General features: G+C 49.3%; 1 protein-coding gene and 1 pseudogene across 3 annotated transcripts; one reads left to right on the top strand and one right to left on the bottom strand.

Annotated features, from left to right (window-relative positions):
* Positions 1–6,533: 6,533 nt before the first annotated feature.
* RAMP2 (receptor activity modifying protein 2) lies at positions 6,534–9,023 on the bottom strand. Of its 3 annotated transcripts, none has more exons than XM_055255885.2 (4): positions 8,573–9,023; positions 7,688–7,753; positions 7,124–7,232; positions 6,534–6,990 (listed from the first exon to the last, which is right to left on the bottom strand). In XM_055255885.2, the coding sequence occupies exons 1-4, from the start codon at positions 8,790–8,792 to the stop codon at positions 6,735–6,737; spliced, it is 651 nt and encodes a 216-aa protein (XP_055111860.1). In that variant the 5' UTR covers positions 8,793–9,023; the 3' UTR covers positions 6,534–6,734. The 3 variants fall into 3 exon arrangements, with proteins under 3 accessions (XP_055111860.1, XP_055111861.1, XP_063485216.1); XM_055255886.2 differs by lacking the exon at positions 8,573–9,023 and adding an exon at positions 8,227–8,550; XM_063629146.1 differs by lacking the exon at positions 7,124–7,232 and having other exon boundaries at positions 8,573–8,969.
* A 409-nt stretch (positions 9,024–9,432) lies between these two features.
* Positions 9,433–18,113, top strand: LOC134735242 (non-histone chromosomal protein HMG-17-like; annotated as a pseudogene).
* Positions 18,114–19,437: the final 1,324 nt, after the last annotated feature.

Below are 19,437 nucleotides of genomic sequence, written 5' to 3'. Positions count from 1 at the left end.
TTTTTTTTTGAGACGGAGTCTCGCACTGTTGCCGGGCTGGAGTGCAGTGGCTTGATCTCAGCTCACTGCAACCTCTGCCTCCCTGGTTCAAGCGATTCTCCTGCCTCAGCCTCCCCAGTAGCTGGGATTACACGCATGAGCCACCACACCCAGCTAATTTTTGTATTTTTAGTAGAGACGGGGTTTCACCATGTTGGTCAGGCTGGTCTCAAACTCCTGACCTCAAGTGATCCTCCCACCTCGGCCTCCCAAAGTGCTGGGATTACAGGCGTGAGCCACCGCATCCAGCCTACTCCTTCCTTTTGGACTCAGAAATGTTGCACCCTTTGGCATATGTTCTTGCCTCCCCTTTTCAACTTCCTCCAGGACTTCTCTATCATCTTCCCTCTCGCCCTTGCCCTTAGCTCCTCTCTCATATACTATAACTATGCGCCGGTCTTCCTTAATTAAAAATATGTAATCCCTTGGCCAGGCTCGGTGGCTCATGCCTGTAATCTCAGCACTTTGGGAGGCTGAGGCAGGCGGATCACATGAGGTCAGGAATTGTTCAAGACCAGCCTGGCCAGCATGGTGAAACCCTGTCTCTACTAAAAAATACAAAAAATAGCTGGGCGTGGTGATGGGCACCTGTAATCCCAGCTACTTGGGAGGCAGAGGCAGGAGAATCGCTTGAACCCAGGAAGCGGAGGTTGCGGTGAGCCGAGATCGCGCCATTGCACTCCAGCCTGGGTGACAAGAGCGAAACTCCATCTCAAATAATAATAATAATAATAATAATAATTATATATATATATATATATATATTTTTAGACAGAATTTCGCTCTTGTCACCGAGGCTGGAGTGCAATGGCACAATCTCAGCTCACTGCAACCTCTGCCTCTCGGGTTCAAGCGATTCTCCTGCCTCAGCCTCCCAAGTAGCTGGGGCTACAGGCGTGCATCATCACCACGTCTGGCTAATTTTTGTATTTTTAGTAGAGACGGAGTTTCACCATCTTGGCCAGGCTGGTATTGAACTCCTGACCTCATGATCTACCCGCCTCGGCCTCCCAAAGTGCTGGGATTACAGGCGTGAGCCACCGCACCCGGCCCAATAATAATGATATTTACATCCCTTGGTATCATAGCGAGACTCCAGCTATACGAAAAATTTTAAAAATTAGCTGGGCATGGTGACACATGCCTGTAGTCCCAACACATTGGGAAGCTGAGACAGGAGGATTGTTTGGCCCCAGGAGTTTGAGGCTGCAGTGTGGTATGATCGCACCACTGCACTCCAGCCTGGATGACAGAGCAAGACCCTTTCTCTTAAAGAAAAAAAAAGAAAAAGTACAGGCTGGGCGTGGTGGCTCACGCTTGTAATCCTAGCACTTTAGGAATCTGAGGCAGGCGGATCACTTGAGATCAGGAGCTGGAGAGCAGCCTGGGCAACATGGTGAAACTCTGTCTTTACTAAAAATACAAAAATTAGCTGGATGTGTTGGTGCACATGCCTGTAATCCCAGCTATACAGGCACAAGAATTGCTTAAACCCAAGAGGTAGAAGTTGCAGTGAGCCTAGATCACACCACTGCACTCCAGCCTGAGAGACAGAACAAGACTCTGTGTCAAAAAAATAAAAAAATAAAAAAGTACAAACCTTGACCTTGTCATCTCATCTCAATTTTCTGTCTGATTTCCAACCTTTCCCTCACCCAAATCCTTCATGTGCACAGTTCCTGTGACCTTAGTCTCTGGGTAAAAGAAAAAAAAAGAAAAGGCCAGCTGCAGTGGCTCATGCCTGTAATCTCAGCACTGTGGGAGGCCGAGGTGGGCGGATCACTTGAGGTCGGGAGTTCAAGACCAGCCTGGCCAACATGGTGAAACCTCGTCTCTACTAAAAATACAAAAAATTAGCCGGGCCTGGTGGTGCACGCCTGGAATCCCAACTACTCGGGAGGCTCAGGCGGGAGAATTGCTGGAATGCGGGAGGCTGAGGTTGCAGTGAGCTTAATCGTGCCACTGCACTCCAGCCTGGGTGACAGAGCGAGAGTCTGTCTCAAAAAAACAAAAAAGAAATAAAAAAAAAGTAAAAACACTGTGCACTGTACTTGGTCCACAGAATGACCAACAAATATTTGTTAAATGAATGAATGAATGAACTATTCAGTTGATAATACCTTCTCAAAGCTCACTATTTCCTTTGACTTTATGGCACTCCTTTTTTTTGAGATTGAGTTTTGCTCTTGTTGCCCAGGCTGGAGTGCAATGGCAAGATCTCGGCTCACTGCAACCTCCACCTCCTGGGTTCAAGCAATTCTCCTGCCTCAACCTCCCAAGTAGCTGGGATTACAGGCATGTGCCATCACACCCAGCTAATTTTATATTTTTAGTAGAGACAGGGTTTCTCCATGTTGGTCAGGCTGGTCTCAAACTCCCAACCTCAGGTGATCCGCCTGCCTTGGCCACCCAAAGTGCTGGGATTATAGGCGTGAGCCACCGGCCCAGCCTTTTTTTTTTTTTTTCTTTTTTTTTTGAGGTGGAGTCTCTCCCTTTCGCCCAGGCTGGAGTGCAGTGGTGTGATCTCAGCTCACTGCAACCTCTGCCTCCCGGGTTCAAGCAATTCTCCCTGTCACAGCCTCTTGAGTAGCTGAGATTACAGGCACTGCACGCCTGGCTAATTTTTGTATTTTTTAGTAGAGACGAGGTATCACCATGTTGGCCAGGCTGGTCTCGAACTCCTGACCTCAGGTGATCTGCCTCCTCGGCCTTCCAAAGTGCTGCGATTACAGGCGTGAGCCACCACGGCTGGCCTTTGACACTCCTTTATTCTTGTTCTGCTATTACATCTCTGATCTTCCCTCTGTCCCTCTTATTTATTTATTTATTTTTGAGATGGAGACTTGCTCTGTTGCCCAGGCTGGAGTGCAGTGGTGTGATCTCGGCTCACTGCAACCTCCACCTCCCGGATTCAAGCGATCCTCCTGCTTCAGCCTCTCCAGTAGCTGGGACTACAGGCGCCCGCCACCATGCCCAGCTAATTTTTTGTATTTTTAGTAGAGACGGGGTTTCACCGTGTTAGCCAGGATGGTCTCGATCTCCTGACCTCGTGATCCGCCTGCCTCGACCTCTCAAAGTGCTGAGATTACAGGCGTGACCCCACTGCGCCCAGCCTATTTATTTGTTTTTTTTTTTGAGACAGGATCTTACTCTGTTGCCCAGGCTGGAGAGTACAGTGGTGTGATCTTGGTTCACTGTAGCCCGACCTCCCAGGCTCAAGTGATCTTCTCATCTCAGCCTTTTGAGTAGCTGGGACTACAGGCATGCACCACCAAACCCGGCTAACTTTTAAAATTTTTGTAGAGATGGGTTTTTGCCATGTTGCCCAGGCTGGTCTCAAACTCCTAAACTCAATCAATCCTCCTGCCTCAGCCTCCTAGTGCTGGGATTATAGGCATAAACCACTGCACCCAGCCCTTTTCTCATTCTTTAAGTGTGATGTTTCCTAAGAGTGTAACCTCAGCCTTCTTCTTTTCTTTTCTTTTCTTTTTTTTTTTTTTCTTTGAGACGAAGGCTCACTCTGTTGCTGCAGTGCAGTGGCATGATCTTGGCTCACTGCAACCTCTGCCTCCCGGGTTCAAGCCATTCTCCTGCCTCAGCCTCTCTAGAAACTGGGATTACAGGCGCACAGCACCGTGCCTGGCTAATTTTTGTATTTGTGGTAGAGACAGGGTTTCGTCATGTTGGCCAGGCTGGTCTTGAACTCCTGACCTCAGGTAATCTGCGCATGCCTTGGCTTCCCAACGTGCTGAGATTACAGGTGTGAGCCACTGCTCCCGGCCAGCCTTCCTCTTTTCAATGAACCCTTCTGTCTTAGAGTTATCATCCATCTAATGGCTTTATAGTGCACTTCTGTGCAGGAGACTCCCACACTTATATTTCCAGACCCAACCTCTTTCCACTCCCATCCCCCCATTTCTAACTCTCTGTGGAATATAACAGCTTGTTCCACTGTTACCTTATAATTGTACATTCTTTTCTTCAGGACAGTTCTCCCTCCTCAATGGCTCTTTTCTATTATTACTGCCATAATTGTTCTAGTAACTCAAGTCCAAAGCCTGAGTCACCCGTAACCTCTCCTCTCCCTCAGCCCTGGCCTCTCCCTCCTGTTTTATCCAAGTCCTGCTAATTTTCTCCCTATGGGAGAGAGTAGAAAGGGAGGTGAATTAGGAAATTATTGCAATAATCTAGGCTTGAGAAAATGAGGACATGGAGCAAAGGAGTGTTGAATGGGGAAGTGGAAAATATTCCCTAAAGATATCTTGAGTTTTCACCTGAAACAAAGGTTTGCTTTATTTCCATGAATGCATCTGTCTTCCCTAAAGGTATATCTGCTCCCTTCGTGGCATGTATTTGCCTTCATGCATTTCATGAATATATATCAAGGGTCTGTTGGTATTTTTTTAAATTTTTTTTAGAGACAGGGTTGCCAGTGGTGGAGTGCAGTGGCCCAATCATACCTCACCATAACCTTGAATCCCTGATCCTCCCCACTCAGCCTCCCAAGTAGCTGGAACTACAGACATGTGCCACTACATCCAGCTGAGTTCTTGTTTGTTTGTTTCTTTGTTTGTTTTTGAGACGGAGTCTCACTCTGTTGCCCAGGCTGAAGTGTAGTGGCACGATCTTGGCTCATTGCAACCTCCGCCTCCCAGGTTCAAGTGATTCTCCTGCCTCAGCCTCCTGAATAGCTGTGACTACAGGCGCGTGGCCACCATACCCAGCTAATTTTTTTTTTTTAGACGGGGTCTCACTCTGTCGCCAGGTTGGAGTGCAGTGGCACAGCTGCAACCTCTGCCTCCTGGGTTCAAGCGATTCTCCTGCCTCAGCCTCCTGAGTAGCTGGGACTACAGATGAGTGCCACCACACCCGGCTAATTTTTTGTATTTTTAGTAGTCCCTGAAGAGGCTCAGAGTGCCACAAGGAGTAAACAGATGTATCCATGGAGAATAAAGTTGTTTTGTAGATGTTTTTGGAGACCTGGCAGTTGTGTCCGAGGGAGAGTTGAAGGTGTAGGTTACCTGGTAAGAACTGGGCCTCACTATCCAGGGAACATATAGGTGTGTTCATATACAGCAGTGGTGAGTTGTAGAGAGGGGCTGGGTATGATCCTAGAAAGTAGGAAGGTATCTTAAGAGAGCGTTGTGTGTCTCAGGAAGCTGATAGAAGGGTCCAGCTGAGAACTAGTGGTTGTGCAGGCACAGCAGGCTCATGCTTGTAATCCCAGCACTTTGGGAGGCTGACTGGGGAGGATCACTTGAGGCCAGGAGTTCAAGACCAGCCTGGGCAACACGATAAGACCCCATCTGTATAAAAAAAAACTTAAAAAAAAGACCGAGTGCGGTGGCTCACGCCTGTAATCAAAGCACTTTGGGAGGCTGAGGTGGGCAGATCATGAGGTCAGGAGATCGAGACCATCCTGGATAACACGGTGAAACCTCATCTCTACTAAAAATACAAAAAATTAGCCGGGCGTGGTGGCGATCACCTGTAGTCCCAGCTACTTGGGAGGCTGAGGCAGGAGAATGGCGTGAACCCAGGAGGCAGAGCTTGCAGTTAGCCGAGATCGCGCCACTGCCCTCCAGCCTGGGTGACAGAGAGAGACTCCGTCTCAAAAAAAAAAAAAAAAAAGTAGCCAGGCATGGTGGCACACACCTGTGGTCCCAGCTACTTGGAAGTCTGAGGTGGGAAGATCTTTGAGCCCAGGAGGTCGAGGCTGCAGTGAGCCATGTTTGTGCCACTGCACTCCAGCCTGGGTGACAGAATGAGACCTTATTTCAACAAACAAACAAACAAACAAACAAACAAACAAACAAACAAACAAGGAACTAGTGATTGCTGTGGATATGGCAGTTTTCTGACCCCAGGGTCCAGTGCTCCTCAGCCTTGAGCCTTTTCCAGATCATATACGTCTTCTGGTTGCTGGCTTTAGTGGACACCAGGGGGCAGTGTGTTGCTAGGCTGTAGGCCACACCCAGTCCAGGATAACGTAGGATGAGGGCAAGGGACATAAGAGAGGGGTGGGGAACCTAGTAAAGGAAGCCCCCACTGCTTTCTCCCTCAATTGTAAGGTCCTGAGGAATAGATTCCTGTTGCTCAGTCAGGGTTCCTCTTCCCAGGCCCTGCGAGTAAACTGAGGCATGAAGAAGGGGAATAGTCAGGGCTCCTGGGCAGCCTCCTGCTCCTCTTGCAGGAGTCATAAGCAGAGATTCCTCCCTTGCCCCTTCCCCCACACCTCCCCAGTTGCAGGCCCCCAGCTGCTGTCCAGACCGGAAGGGAGTCTCTTCCTGCTTGTTTCCTGGAGCTGAGTTTGGATAAGAGCAGGAAAGGCCCGCCTGGGAGGAAAGAATATAGGGGTGTGACCTTCATGGAGGCAGAGAGCAGGGGGGCAGGTGAAATGAACAGAACAATGGGCCATCCAGATTTTTCCAGTTCTACTACCCAGAGCTGAGGGCCTGTGGGAGTGTCAGGGAAGGACACAGGTTCCACTGAAATGGGGAGAAGGACATTGTCCAAAAAAAACGTTTTATTTTGAAGATTACAGAACTTGTGCCATGACCCCACCTGGCTTCCATTCCCAGCAATCCAGGGATCTGTGGTGGGGATGGGAGTGAGAAAAGGGAGTAGGAAGGCAGGAGGGAGGCCTGGTGGGGGTGGGGAAGTGGAGTAAGATGGTTGTTGAGAAGCTCGTGGCCCTAGGCCTGGGCCTCACTGTCTTTACTCCTCCATACTACAAGAGTGATGAGGAAGGGGATGAGGCAGATGGGGGCTATGATCATGGCCAGGAGTACATCCTCTGGGGGGTCGGAGAAGGTGGGCTGCACCAGGGAGCAGTTGGCAAAGTGGATCTGGTGAGTCTCAAAGATGATCCTCTCTGCCAAGGGATTGGGGAAGCCCAGGTCAAACAACTCTGCAAAGTGCTCCAGGCAATCTCGCAGGGTGCTATAAGGCCTAGGGGCAGAAGAGGACTTGAGTGAGGGAGGGGGTGGACCCAGGGAGAAGAGTGCCCCACTCTCACTCAAGGTCTACCTGCAATGAACAGGTCCACGCCCTGGCCTGAGCCACCCTCCATCACTGCCCCTACCTGCTAATCATGGCCCAGTCGCACCAATCCTTTTCAATAGAATCCATTTGATCCTTATAACGATTCCAGCAATATTGGACAGCTGACTCATAGTTCTCCACCGTCCCCCCTGTAGGTACAGATGCTGCACAATGACCACACCCCTGCCCCTCCCTACAAACCCTCCTGCCCAGGTGCTTGCAAGGTGAACCGCCTGTCTTCAAACGTGGGAACCCTTCAGAAAGTTTCCCTAGCAAAACATTCTGGCTGAGGACAGAGTCCCAGCTCGGGAATCCTATAATGACTTCCATGTGCTAAGCACTTTCCATCCCAGCCTTATAAGAACTTCCACGTACACTTTTTCCTGGGGTCTTCTCGCCCACTTGTGAGGTGGGCAGCTCAGAGCCGGGCAGGGGCTTTGTGGGAGGACAGGGAGAAAGAACACAAGGAACCCCAAGAGAGAACAGAGGAGAGTTTAGTGGGGCATCAGCTGGGGTTGGGCAGGCCTCGTGGGAAAGGAACCCTCCCCACTGAACTCGCTCTCGTCCTTGCCCTCGGCCACCCTTCCACACCCCGGGTACCCACCTTCTGATCCCGGTGTGCCTGTGGTGGGAAGAAGCTGAGCCAAGGCCTCGTGGGGCTTCAGGACAGCTGTGGGAAGAAACGGGAGAGGAGGGTAGCATAGCGGGGACCCCGGCAGTGGAGCCTGCGAGGGGGGTTGGGGGACTGAGACCCTCCGAAAATAGGCTACCTTGGAAGAAAAGGAGGAATAATCTAGCCCCCACGGACGCCTCAGTGCCGGGGAGGGAGGGGCTGGCACCAGCTCCTTGTCACTCACACCCGGGCCCAAAACCCCCTTCCCTGGCCAGCTCCCGTCCTCCCAAGCCCTCTCCGAGGAGCCGGGGCCAGCACCCCAGCTTTCTCTGGGTGGGAAGCAGCTCATGCTGCGCCCGCCCCGAGGTGGGGTCAGGGACCGTCCGAGGGCGAGTGCTGCTCGGTCCGTCGGTCCGCACCCGCACCCCGGGGCCCGTTCCGGCCTCGGCCATCCAGCCCCTCTCCCCTCTCGCCTCTCCCCTCTGGGGCCTCTCGCGCCTCCCGCCCGGGCCTCGGGGCGCCGCGCTCACCGCCCAGCAGGAGGAGGAGGCGGAGCGCTGCCGGCCGCCCGGCTCGGGTCCTAGGGAGACGCGGGCCGCCGGCGCGCTCCACCCGGAGCGAGGCCATCGTGCAGCAAGGAGGCGAGGAGCGGCGGCGGCGCTGAGCCGGGCCCGGGTGTGGGGGCGCCTATATCCCCAGCCCAAGCTGCAGGAAGCCGCGCCGCTTCCTCGGAGGGGCTGGGACGGCGGCGGCCACGTGGGGGGCGGGGGCGACGCCCGGCGCCCGCGGCTGGAGGGGGAGTCGCTGCCGCACCCGCGCCTGGCGCCCGCTGCTCCCTCCGCCTCGCCGGCGTTGGCCCACCCTCTCGTAGCTCACCCCGCGAGGCTGGACAGCTCCCGGAACCCCGGAACCGCGATCGATTTCGGGGGCTCGGCTGGGTGGCGCCCAGGACTTTCCAGGGTCTCCCAGGATCGCTCCCCGGATTCGAGTCGCCCCCTCTCTCTTTCGGGTCTGGAGGGGTCGGCAAGCTACTCTCCCAGACCTGGAGAAGAGGGAGGGGGCTGGGAGCTCCAGCGGCCTCTCGACGCCGCTGCATCTAAGGGGCTGTCCTGGGTTGTGGGGGAAGGGGCGCCTGGAGCTGAGCCAGGCAGCTCAGGGTTCCTTATCCTGTCCCTAGGAATACCAGCTGATGTCAGCCCGCCAGCCAAAACTAGGGAGGAGAAGCGGGAGCCGGCCCTCCGGAGTCGGGAGAAGGTCTGGGGAGTGGGGTAGAGGGGAAAGCAAAGTCCAAATACCTTCCCTTCAGACACCTCCTGGGGCCTAGACCGCACAAACCTGTTGTGGGGAGGGCAAAATACGATGACTACGTTCGCAGGAAGAAGGTGCCACCGCTCTTCAGGACCACGGTTGGGAGAAAGAAGGGAGGGGTTTTAGAACCTTCAGTGTGCGACTTCATGTGCCAGGTGAGTGTATCACTATTTTACAGACCGAGAAGCTAAAGCTCAAGGCCAACGGCCCGGGATTTGAATTCAGAAGCTCTGGGTTCTAATTCTGTCTTCCTACTCCCCAGTTATAGAGCCTTGAATGACACGTTTACCTTCAGGACTTCTCATGTAAAATAGGGACATTCCCCTCCTCACTGTATGATGGCAGGGCATCCGCACTTGCTAAATGCTAGTTTCCTTTCCTCTTTTCCTAAGTGACTTGTCTAAGGTCACACCGTTAAGGAAGCAGCGAGGCTGAGCCTGGGCCTCCAGGGGCCCTGACTTCGACCACACCACAGCTGCCTCTTGTGTCCTGGGCCAGAGGTTCATTAGTCTGAAGCAGCTGAGGAGCCCAGGAGCTGGTTTGGCCATGACGTTCAAGTCCCAGACACAGCTGTCAGCACCAAACTTTCCTAAATTACTCCCAGACACTGACCCTTGGACTCAGCCCGCTGCTGTTGTCCCAGTTTACTGATTCCTGCCCACCACAAATTATCTGTCCTGATCTCTCCTGAAGTCTTCATCTCAGGATCTCAAGCTCTTGGATCATGGGCACGGATAACCTGTTGTCCTCCTCTATGGTCAAGAGGCTGCTTTTGCAAGGAATCCAGTGGGAGAGAGTCAATGGCCTGCTTGACGTGAACTCCAAAGTCCTCCTGGTAAGGATCATTTCTACAATAATGCAGAAAACAGCCATGCAGTCTCTGAGATATTTCAGGCTGGGACCAAATCTTGTCCTTCCTGCCTGCGTAGGATTGCTCCTGTCAAGAAGGAAGCATGGGAGATTTCTGAGTGATAAGATGGGAGGAAAGAGCAAGGAGGTGCAGAAAGCAAAACAAGCCATTTTCACTGGGTTGGGGCCAGAAGCACATGAGCCCACTATGGGTTAGGACTGGGGTTGGGGTCAAGATTAAAGGAGACCAAAGCAAATGTTAGATTTAAAATAGAGCCTGGGCAACAATAGTGAAACCCTGTCTCTACAAAAAAAAAAAAAACCTACAAAAAAATTTTTAAAAAATTAGCCTGGCATAGTGGTATGCACCTGTAGTCCCAGCTACTCGGGAGGCTGAGGCAGGAGGATCACTTGAGCCCCAGAGGTCGAGGCTGCAGAGAGCTGTGATTGTGCCCTATCTCAAAAAAAAAAAAGGACAATATGGCATAATGATAATGGATAATGATAACGGATAAAAGAAAAAATACTGATGAGGATTCTGAAGGTAGGTTCTGCCTCTGTCCTACTGCAGGTAACTTGGGCAGGTTATTTCACATCTCTGGAGCTCAAGATTTTCATATGTAAAATGGCCTTAAAATCAAAAAAGAAAATATAGGTAACTTGGTAGGAAGTTCCTATTTTATTTTTATCTTACTTTACTTTTTAGGAACAGGGGCTCACTCTGTTGCCCACATTGGAGTGCAGTGGAAGAATCATGGCATGCTGCAGTCTTGAGCTTCTAGGCTCAAGAGATCCTCCTGCTTCAGTCTCCCAAGTAGCTAGGACAACAGGCATATTTTTTGTAGATATGAGGTCTTGCTTTGTTGCCGAGGCTGGTCTCGAACTCCTGGCTTCAAGCAGTCTTCCTGCATCAGTCTCCTAAAGTGTTGGGATTCCAGGCATGAGCCACTGCACCTGGCCCTCGGGAAGTTTTATTTTTAGCCTAGGGTTGGAGTTAAGTTTGCATCATGATGTTGAGACCTCCAAAGGAGAGCTTATTATAGTCATTCCTGAGCTCGGGTGTCCAAACTGTCTAATTGGAGAATCTGGGAATTTTCTCTCGTTTTGATTTTCCTCTTCCACTTTTCCATGCCAGTTGGATGTTTGAATGTTTTTATTGACCTCTGAGAGCATCCAGGTAGCTGAGGGTTTACTGTGGGGGTCTTTGGAGATGAATAGGGACAGGAGACCTCACCTTTCTTTTCCATGTAGCCATAGGAGATAGTCCCACGATCTGATGATCTGTAGCAATGGGTAGAGGAAGGGCTGTATTAGGAACAGAAGCTGGTTTCATCATGGGAAGTCCCCTGTTTTCCACCCCTGAGGGCCCTCACCTTCCCTTTCTAAGCCCCTTTCTGCTTTTGCTATTAAAAAATACACTTTTTAAATCGCAAGTAATATATAAGTATATACTAGCTGCAAAATATTTAACCCAGAAAACTTTGTATCCCCACTCCTATCTCATTTCCCACATATTTTGGATTTTTTTAAAGAAAAGCATAAATGGGATTTTATACTCTTATTATTCAGTGACTTTTTTTTTTCTTGAGATGGAGTCTCACTCTGTTGTTGCCCAGGCTGGAGTGCAGTGGTGCCATCTTGGCTCACTGCAACCTCCACTTCCCAGGTTCAGGTGATTCTCCTGCCTCAGCCTCCTGAACAGCTGAGATTACAGGTGCACGCCACCACATCCAACTAATTTTTGTATTTTAGTAGAGGCAGGGTTTCACCAGGTTGGCCAGGCTTGTCTTGAACTCCTGACTTCAAGGGATCCACCTGCCTTGGCCTCCCAAAATGCTGGGATTACAGGTGTGAGCCACTGTGCCTGACTTCACTGTCTTTTAAAAAATGTGATACTATTGCTGGGTATGCAGCTCATGCCTGTAGTCCCAGTTACTCAGGAGCCTGAAGCAGGAACTTGAGCCCAGGAATTGGAGACTAACCTGGGTGATATAGTGAGACTCTGTCTAAAATAATAATAATAATAAAGAAGCCAGGCACAGTGCCTCACACCTGTAAACCCAACATTTTGGGAGACCAAGGCAGGAGGATCACTTGAAGTCAGGAGTTCAAGACCAGCCTGGGCAACATGGCAAGATCCTGTCTCTACAAAAAATAAAAATAAATTAGCCAGGCTTGGCACATGCCTGTAGTCCCAGCTACACAGCAAGCTGAGACAGGAGGATCCCTTGACCCCAAAATTTTAAGGCTGCAGTGAGCCATGATCATGCCACTGCACTGCAGCATGGGCTACAGAGTAAGACCTTGTCTCCAAATAGGAAAAGAAGAAAGAAAGGAAGGGAAGGGGAAGGGGAAGGGGAAAAAGGAAGGAAAGGAAGGAACACTTAGTAACATGTCTTGGATATCTTTCCATGATACTACATATGTATGTATGCCTCTTTCTTTTTAACTGTACGTAGTATTGCCTTTAGTCTTTTTTTTTCCTTGTGTCCAGTGAAATCTAGGGGGTTTTCTTTGTTTGTTTTTTATTTATTTATTTTTGAGACGGAGTCTTGCTCTGTTGCCCAGGCTGGAGTGCAGTGGTGTGATCTCAGCTCACTGCAACCTCCGCCTCCCAGGTTCGAGCAATTCTCCTGCCCTAGCCTCCCAAGTAGCTGGGATTACAAATGCCCCCTACAAGGCCCAGCTAATTTTTGTATTTTTACTAGAGACGGGGTTTCACCATGTTGACCAGGCTTGTCTCAAACTCCTGACCTTAAGTGATCTGCCCACCTTGGCCTCCCAAAATTCTGGAATTACACCGTGCCTGGCCTGGAAATCTAGTTTGTTTGTTTTTTTGTTGTTGTTTGTTTGTTTTTGAGATGGAGTTTCGCTCTTGTTGCCCAAGCTGGAGTGCAATGGTGCTATCTTGGCTTACTGCAACCTCCGTCTCCTGGGTTCAAGGGATTCTCCTGCCTCAGCCTCCCGAGTAGCTGAGACTACAGGCGCCCACCACCACGCCCAGCTAATTTTTGTATTTTTAGTAGGACATGTTTCACCATGTTGGTCAGGCTGGTCTCGAACTCCTGACCTCAGGTGATTCACCTGCCTCGGCCACCCAAAGTGCTGGGATTACAGGTGTGAGCTACCGCTCCCGGCCATAAATCTAATTTTTAAGTTTCTTACACATTTCCTTATTCCTCTGCCCCCCACCACCTAGGGCTTGGAAAGAGAGGGATCTGGTTCTCGTCCAGCTGGACATTGTCCTGAGACTTCTGGCCCCAGTGTAGGTTAATTCCTCATGAGCAGGGATCCTACGACCATCCTACTGCCACTTCCCTTCTTGTTACAGGCCAAGGGTCATCCTGCCTGGAGCAGGGCAAGAGGTGACGTGACCCTTAGGAAGAGTGGCATCTCTAATCTTCGACCTCCACCCCCACCACACACACAAATGCAGAGCCACCCAGGAGGAAGTAAAAAGTGCTAGGGCCTTCTACACCTTAAAATTATATGTGGAGCATCCTGCAATAAGCGTCTCTATGATGCACAGTCATTCACACCTGCTGGTCTCTCCCCCAGCTGTCTGCAAAATGAAGAGCAGAGCACAAGAGAAGATGTGAGAAAGAGGCAGGGTCGGGGAAGCCAGAAGTCCTGGCTGGCAGGGGCTGATCCTTCCTAACTAGAGAGAGGAGACAGACTTCTTGAGAGGGCAGGGAGATAGCAGGGAGAACTAGAGGAGCTATAGCCAGGGAGCCAGCTAAGGGAGGGAAGACAAAGGAGTGGAGACACAACTACTCCATCTCTCCCCAGCCTCCCCATCTCTAGAATGATGGCACACCTGGGAGGGGCCTGACTACCCTTCGGGGGAAAAATGGTCACTGGGCCTTGTGCGGTGGCTCATGCCTGTCATCCCAGCACTTTGGGAGGCCGAAGTGGGTGGATCACCTGAGGTCAGGAGTTCGAGACCAGCCAGAACAACATGGTGAAACCCCATCTCTACTAAAAATACAAAAATTCGCTGGGCGTGGTGGTGCCTGCCTGTAATCCAGCTACTTGGGAGGCCGAGGCAGGAAAATCACTTGAACCCGAAAGGCAGAGGTTGCAGTGTGCTGAGATTGTGCCACTGCACTCCAGGCTGGGCAACAAGAGTGAAACTCTGTCTGAAGGAAAAAAAAAAAAAAGCCATTGGAGAAGATGGGGTCCTTCCAGAGAAGATGATCAAGTCATATTATTCATCAACTGCTGGGGACCTAACAGTCACTACCATTTATTGAACACTTACTGTGGGCTGCATAATATGCCTACTGACACGTGCTGAAAGCTTTGCATGTATGTCTGAAAGGCACACCACTATAACATCAGAATTATCTTCTCCATGTGTGAAATGGGGAAACAGGAGGAGAAAGGTTACAGTCCCAGAGCTAGTAATTTGCAGAGCCAGGATTTAAACCCAGGATAGCCTGATGCTAAAGTTCATGTCTTAACCATTATGATTTATCACCTCCTCTCACTGCAGATCAGAATACCAATTTCTTACTGGGTCTGGAAAGGAGGAGAGAAGGATAGAGAGTTTCTTCTAGGACCAAATTGATTCCTCCACAAATAGGAAGATCCCCAGACTGTGTGCACACACCCTCCTCCTCCTTCCTTCTCCAACCCTGGCTGGACCATGACATCACATGGTGGAGACTGTTTTTTAAAAAGAACTCAGGCCAGATTTACAAGAATGATGCTCAGGCAGCGTGACTGTCAAGGACTGTGGCCAAGTGACCCATAGCACACACCCAGCGGTGCTGAGAACATAGCTAGTCCCTTAGCACCTGGGGCTGACTCATGGTTGCTGTAGGACCCAATGCCAGATGCCAGGATTGCTTTCTCTCTCCATTCATTAGGACTGTCCTATGAAACCCTCCCCAGGAACCCTTCTACCCCATCCCGGCATGCCAGGAGCCTGGATACTGCATAACACAGGGTACTCATATTTGTTTACCAAGCCTTGAAGATGATAGGCGATATGCTGATATGCTCAATGCATCATACAAATTGTTTTATTTAAAACTGAACTATTAAATTAAGTATCATAGCAACTCACTTTACAGACAAGGAAACTGAGGCTCAAATGTTAAGGGCCAAGCATGGTGGTTCACTCCTGTAATCTCAGCAGTTTGGAAGTCTGAGGTGGGAGGAGGATTGCTTAAGCCCGGAGTTTGAGACCAGCCTAGGCAATATAGGGAGACTCCATCTCTACAAAAAATTATCTGGGCCTGGTAGTGTGTGCCTGTAGTTCCAGCTACTTGAGAGGCTGAGGTGGGAGGATTGCTTGAGCCCAGAAGTTGAGGCTGCAGTGAGCCATGATCATGCCATTGTTCTCCAGCCTGGGCAGCAAAGCAAAATCCTGTATTGAAAACAAACAAACAGGCCGGGCACGGTGGCTTACGCCTGTAATCCCAACACTTTGGGAGGCCGAGGCAGGTGGATCACCTGAGGTCAGGAGTTGGAGACCAGCCTGGCCAACATGGTGAGACCCATCTCTACTGAAAATACAAAAATTAGCTGGGCGTTGTGGCACATGCCTATAATCCCAGCTACTTGGGAGGCTGAGGCAGGAGAATCGCTTGAACCCGGGAGGTGGAGGTTGCAGTGAGCCAAGATAGTGCCACTGCACTCCAGCCTGGGTGATAGACAAAAAAAAAAAAAAAAGAAGAAGTTGAAGCAGTGTGAACAAGAGGTGAGAACAACCCCCGGACCGACCAAAGCCCGTGTGCCACTGCATCCTGCGTCCAGCGCCTACGTCCCGCCGCCATCACTGCCACCACCATGCCCAAGAGAAAGGCTGAAAGGGATGCTAAAGGAGACAAAGCCAAGGTGAAGGACGAACCACAGAGAAGATCCGCGAGGTTGTCTGCTAAACCTGCTCCTCCAAAGCCACAGCCCAAGCCTAAAAAGGCCCTGCAAAGAAGGGAGAGAAGATACCCAAAGGGAAAAAGGGAAAAGGTGATGCTGACAAGGAGGGGAATAACCCTGCAGAAAATGGAGATGCCAAAACAGACCAGGCACAGAAAGCTGAAGGTGCTGGAGATGTCAAGTGAAGTGTGTGCATTTTTGATAACTGTGTACTTCTGGTGACTGTACAGTTTGAAATACTATTTTTTATCAAGTTTTATAAAAATGCAGAATTTTGTTTTACTTTTTTTTTTTAAGCTATATTGTTAGCTCACAGAACACTTCGTTGTTGTTTTTTGGGGAAGGGGCATATGTCACTAATAGAATGTCTCCAAAGCTGGATTTATGTGGGGAAAACACATTTCCCTTCTACTTTTGAAAGATTTCCTCTTGGCTCCCAGGAGGAGGGATTCCCTGACTTTGACACACATGGCCACCTTGGCACAAAAGCCTTGTGGTATGGAATAACAAATTCGTTTTTATGTCCTCTTCTCCCTTTCCATCCTTCAGCATAGACTTAACTCCCTTAAGCGCAGACATCTGTTGGGACCTGACCTCTAGTCATTGGTTACCAGTGTGTCAGGCAATCTGGATTTTCCAGTGATGCCGCTGAGATGGCACCTGTCAAAAGAGTAGTGGTTCCATTTCTAGATTGTGGATCTTCAGATAAATTCTGCCTTTTTTCATTTCACTTCCTGAAAGTCAGGTTCAGCCTGTGAAAAGTTGTTAAACAACATGCTAAATGTGAAATGTCAACCCTCACTCTAAACTTTCCCTGTTCAGAGCATCAGATGAAGACTTCATTGGGTTTCATAATGGCTTTCTGATTTTTGGTAGTCCATTGAAGGAGGGAGTTTGAAAGTTGTTGTATACTGTTAACGATTGTCTGCCCATGTCCTGCCTGAAATGCCATGATTGTTTATGGAAAGTGTCTTTAATAAAGCTGGATACAGCTTGAAAAAAAATAAGTCAACTTGCTAGAGAGAATCGAATAGGAAAGAATGAGGAAGAGTGGCTAGAAGGGCAACCTGACAGGGCCCCTCAGGGCACACAGGTCTTTCCCCACTCAGTACTGTCCCTCTCCTGATTATGCTTACTTTGTCTATAGACAGTACCTTTTCACATTCTTTCCTGCAAGACACATTAACACATTAGATGGACAATGAAAAAAATACATTATTTTCTAGATCATAAGCAAGGATCCAACATACGTTAAGCAAACATGACACTAATAACACATGGGTGTTTAACACGTGGGTGTGATGTCTGTAATGTGAACATAAGTAATGTTACAAAAGGCAATATTTTCCTCATCTGTAAAATGGGGGTGATAATAATATCTGTAAGTTACAAAGTATAAAGCATTTAAAGCACAACTTGGCCCATAGTTAATACTACATTATTCTTATTACTGCCTTAGTGCTTAAGAGCACACACTTTGGAGTCAAGTAGACCTGGGTTTGCATCCCAGCTCCATCGCTTAGTTGGCTATATCAGACTTTGTGCGACCGGGCATGGTGGCTCACACCTGTAATCCCAGCACTTTGGGAGGCTGAGCCAGGTGGATTACCTGAGGTGAGGGGTTCAAGACCAGCCTGGCCAACGTGGTAAAACCCTGTCTCTACTAAAAATACAAAAAATTAGCCAAGTGCAGTGGCACACACTTGTAATCCCAGCTACTTGGGAGGCTGAGGCAGGAGAATTGCTTGAACCCGGGAGATGGAGGTTGCAGTGAGCCAAGATCGCACCACTACACTCCAGCTTGGGCGACACAGCGAGACTTCATCTAAAAAAAAAAAAAAAAAAAAAGACTTTGTGCAAGTTACTTAACTCCTCTGAGCTTGTCATCTTATCTGCAAAATGGGATCACTAGCGTGTATCTCACTGAGCGGTGCAGATGAACTATGTAAAGAATTTGGCCCAATGCCTGGCACTGCTAAGCATGCAATAAATGGAAGTTACTATCATAATGTGTAACACATATAATTATGACAATTATATTTCCAAGATATTCTGGGATCTTTACAGTTTCATAATTTTGCTCTTTTTACTATACAACACTCCTTTTATTGAAACAAATATAGATTTTGGAGTCAGACAGACCTAGTCTGGATTTGAATTCCAGCTCTCCTTCTTACCAGCCTAGGGCCATGGAGAATGTTGTCGATTTCCCTGAGCCTCAGTGTTCTTCTCTGTAAAATGTGGATAATACCTGACTCCCAGGCATTTTGCCAGGATTACATGGGATTCCTACCCAGTGCAATGTCTAGTGATAATATAAACGCTAAAAGCAACTTGTTAAATGTATAAATAAATGTGATTTATTTTTGCTCCTTCACATGCAGTATCATAGATATAATTTGTAGATGTGTGTACTGTGAATACAGTGGCCACTTCTCTTGCTCCCAAAGTGTCTCTGTAGCCTGGTGTTTCATCCTAGCCACAGAAGGGTTCAAAAGGCCATAGCATCAGCAGTGTGGGACCCTGCTGATAGGGAAGAGAGAAGGGGAAGTCACAGAACCAAGAGAAACTCCCTTTTCCTGTCTGGCTAGGATTTGTTTGTCTTCCACACAGGCTGTATGTTCCCTGTTGATATGGGGGTCTGTCAAGTGTCCAGCTTTGATTGGCATCTCCAGTACAGAGGAAGTAAGGAGCCCCTTAACTTTCAGGAGCTGTTTTCCTCTGGACTTGCAGACTAGAGTCCCAAACACGTTCTCTTTCTGGCACCACTGGTGAGAGCAGAAAGCAATGGAGAAAATCCAGAATCATGATGTCAGAGCTAGAGACCTCAGAGAAGGGAGGCGGTATAGTGGAGTGGTTCAGAGTATTGATTGGATGGGTCAGAATAACTCAGCCCAAATCCCGGCCATACCACTTACCAGCTGGATGACCTGGGGCAGGTTATAGAATCTCTCTAAATCCTAGTTTCCTCAGCTGTAAAGTGGGCATAAGAATATTCCTGATTCAGCAGGGCACAGTGGCTCACACCTGTAATCCCAGCACTTTGGGAGGCCGAGGTGGGCAGATCACGAGGTCAGGAGATCGAGATCATCCTGGCTAACACGGTGAAACCCCGTCTCTACTAAAAATACAAAAAAAATTAGCCAGGCATGGTGGCAGGCCCCTGTAATCCCAGCTACTCAGGAGGTTGGGGCAGGAGAATGGCGTGAACCCGGGAGGTGGAGCTTGCAGTGAGCCGAGATCACACCATTGCACTCAAGCCTGGGCGACAGAGCGAGACTCCGCCTCAAAAAAAAAAAAAAAAAAAAAAGAATATTCCTGATTCATATGAAATCAGATATAAAGCTCTCAGGACAGTGTCAGGTACATAGTAAGTACTCGTTATTTGAAAGCTGTTACCATTTTCTCTTGTTCTGCCATTTCATTTTCACAGTTGAGGACCCTAATGGCCAGAAAGGAAGCACAACTCATTAGCTGTCCACCCGATCAGAGCTACTTCCCAGGCAGGGTTGTGCCAACGGCGTGTCCTTAGGGATCAAGACCCTGCATTAACTGTGCTGAGAGCAAGAACCAGCAGCACCATCCTAGCTGTGGGGTTGGAGCCTTGAGGGTATGTGCAAATCAAGGCATGACTTCCACCCAAATGAGTGCCCAAAAGAGAAAGTCCCTTCCTGCTGGAATTATTTATTTTGTAATTAACA

Source organism: Symphalangus syndactylus, chromosome 20, assembly GCF_028878055.3.
Source record: "Symphalangus syndactylus isolate Jambi chromosome 20, NHGRI_mSymSyn1-v2.1_pri, whole genome shotgun sequence".
Taxonomy (NCBI): Eukaryota; Metazoa; Chordata; class Mammalia; order Primates; family Hylobatidae; genus Symphalangus; species Symphalangus syndactylus.
The sequence above is the reverse complement of the archived record's forward strand: the minus strand, read 5'-3'. Positions and strand labels throughout refer to the sequence as shown.

Bases quoted from the DNA above. Each gene is read 5' to 3' on its own strand.
- RAMP2 (XM_055255885.2), bottom strand. From the start codon at position 8,792: ATGCAGCGGCGTCGAGAGGCCGCTGGAGCTCCCAGCCCCCTCCCTCTT. The intron at 7,754-8,572 runs GTGAGCTACGAG...TTCTTCCCACAG, and splicing joins GAGCTGTCCAGCCTCGCGGG to CTGTCCTGAAGCCCCACGAG. The intron at 6,991-7,123 runs GTAGGGGCAGTG...TTCTGCCCCTAG, and splicing joins GACTGGGCCATGATTAGCAG to GCCTTATAGCACCCTGCGAG.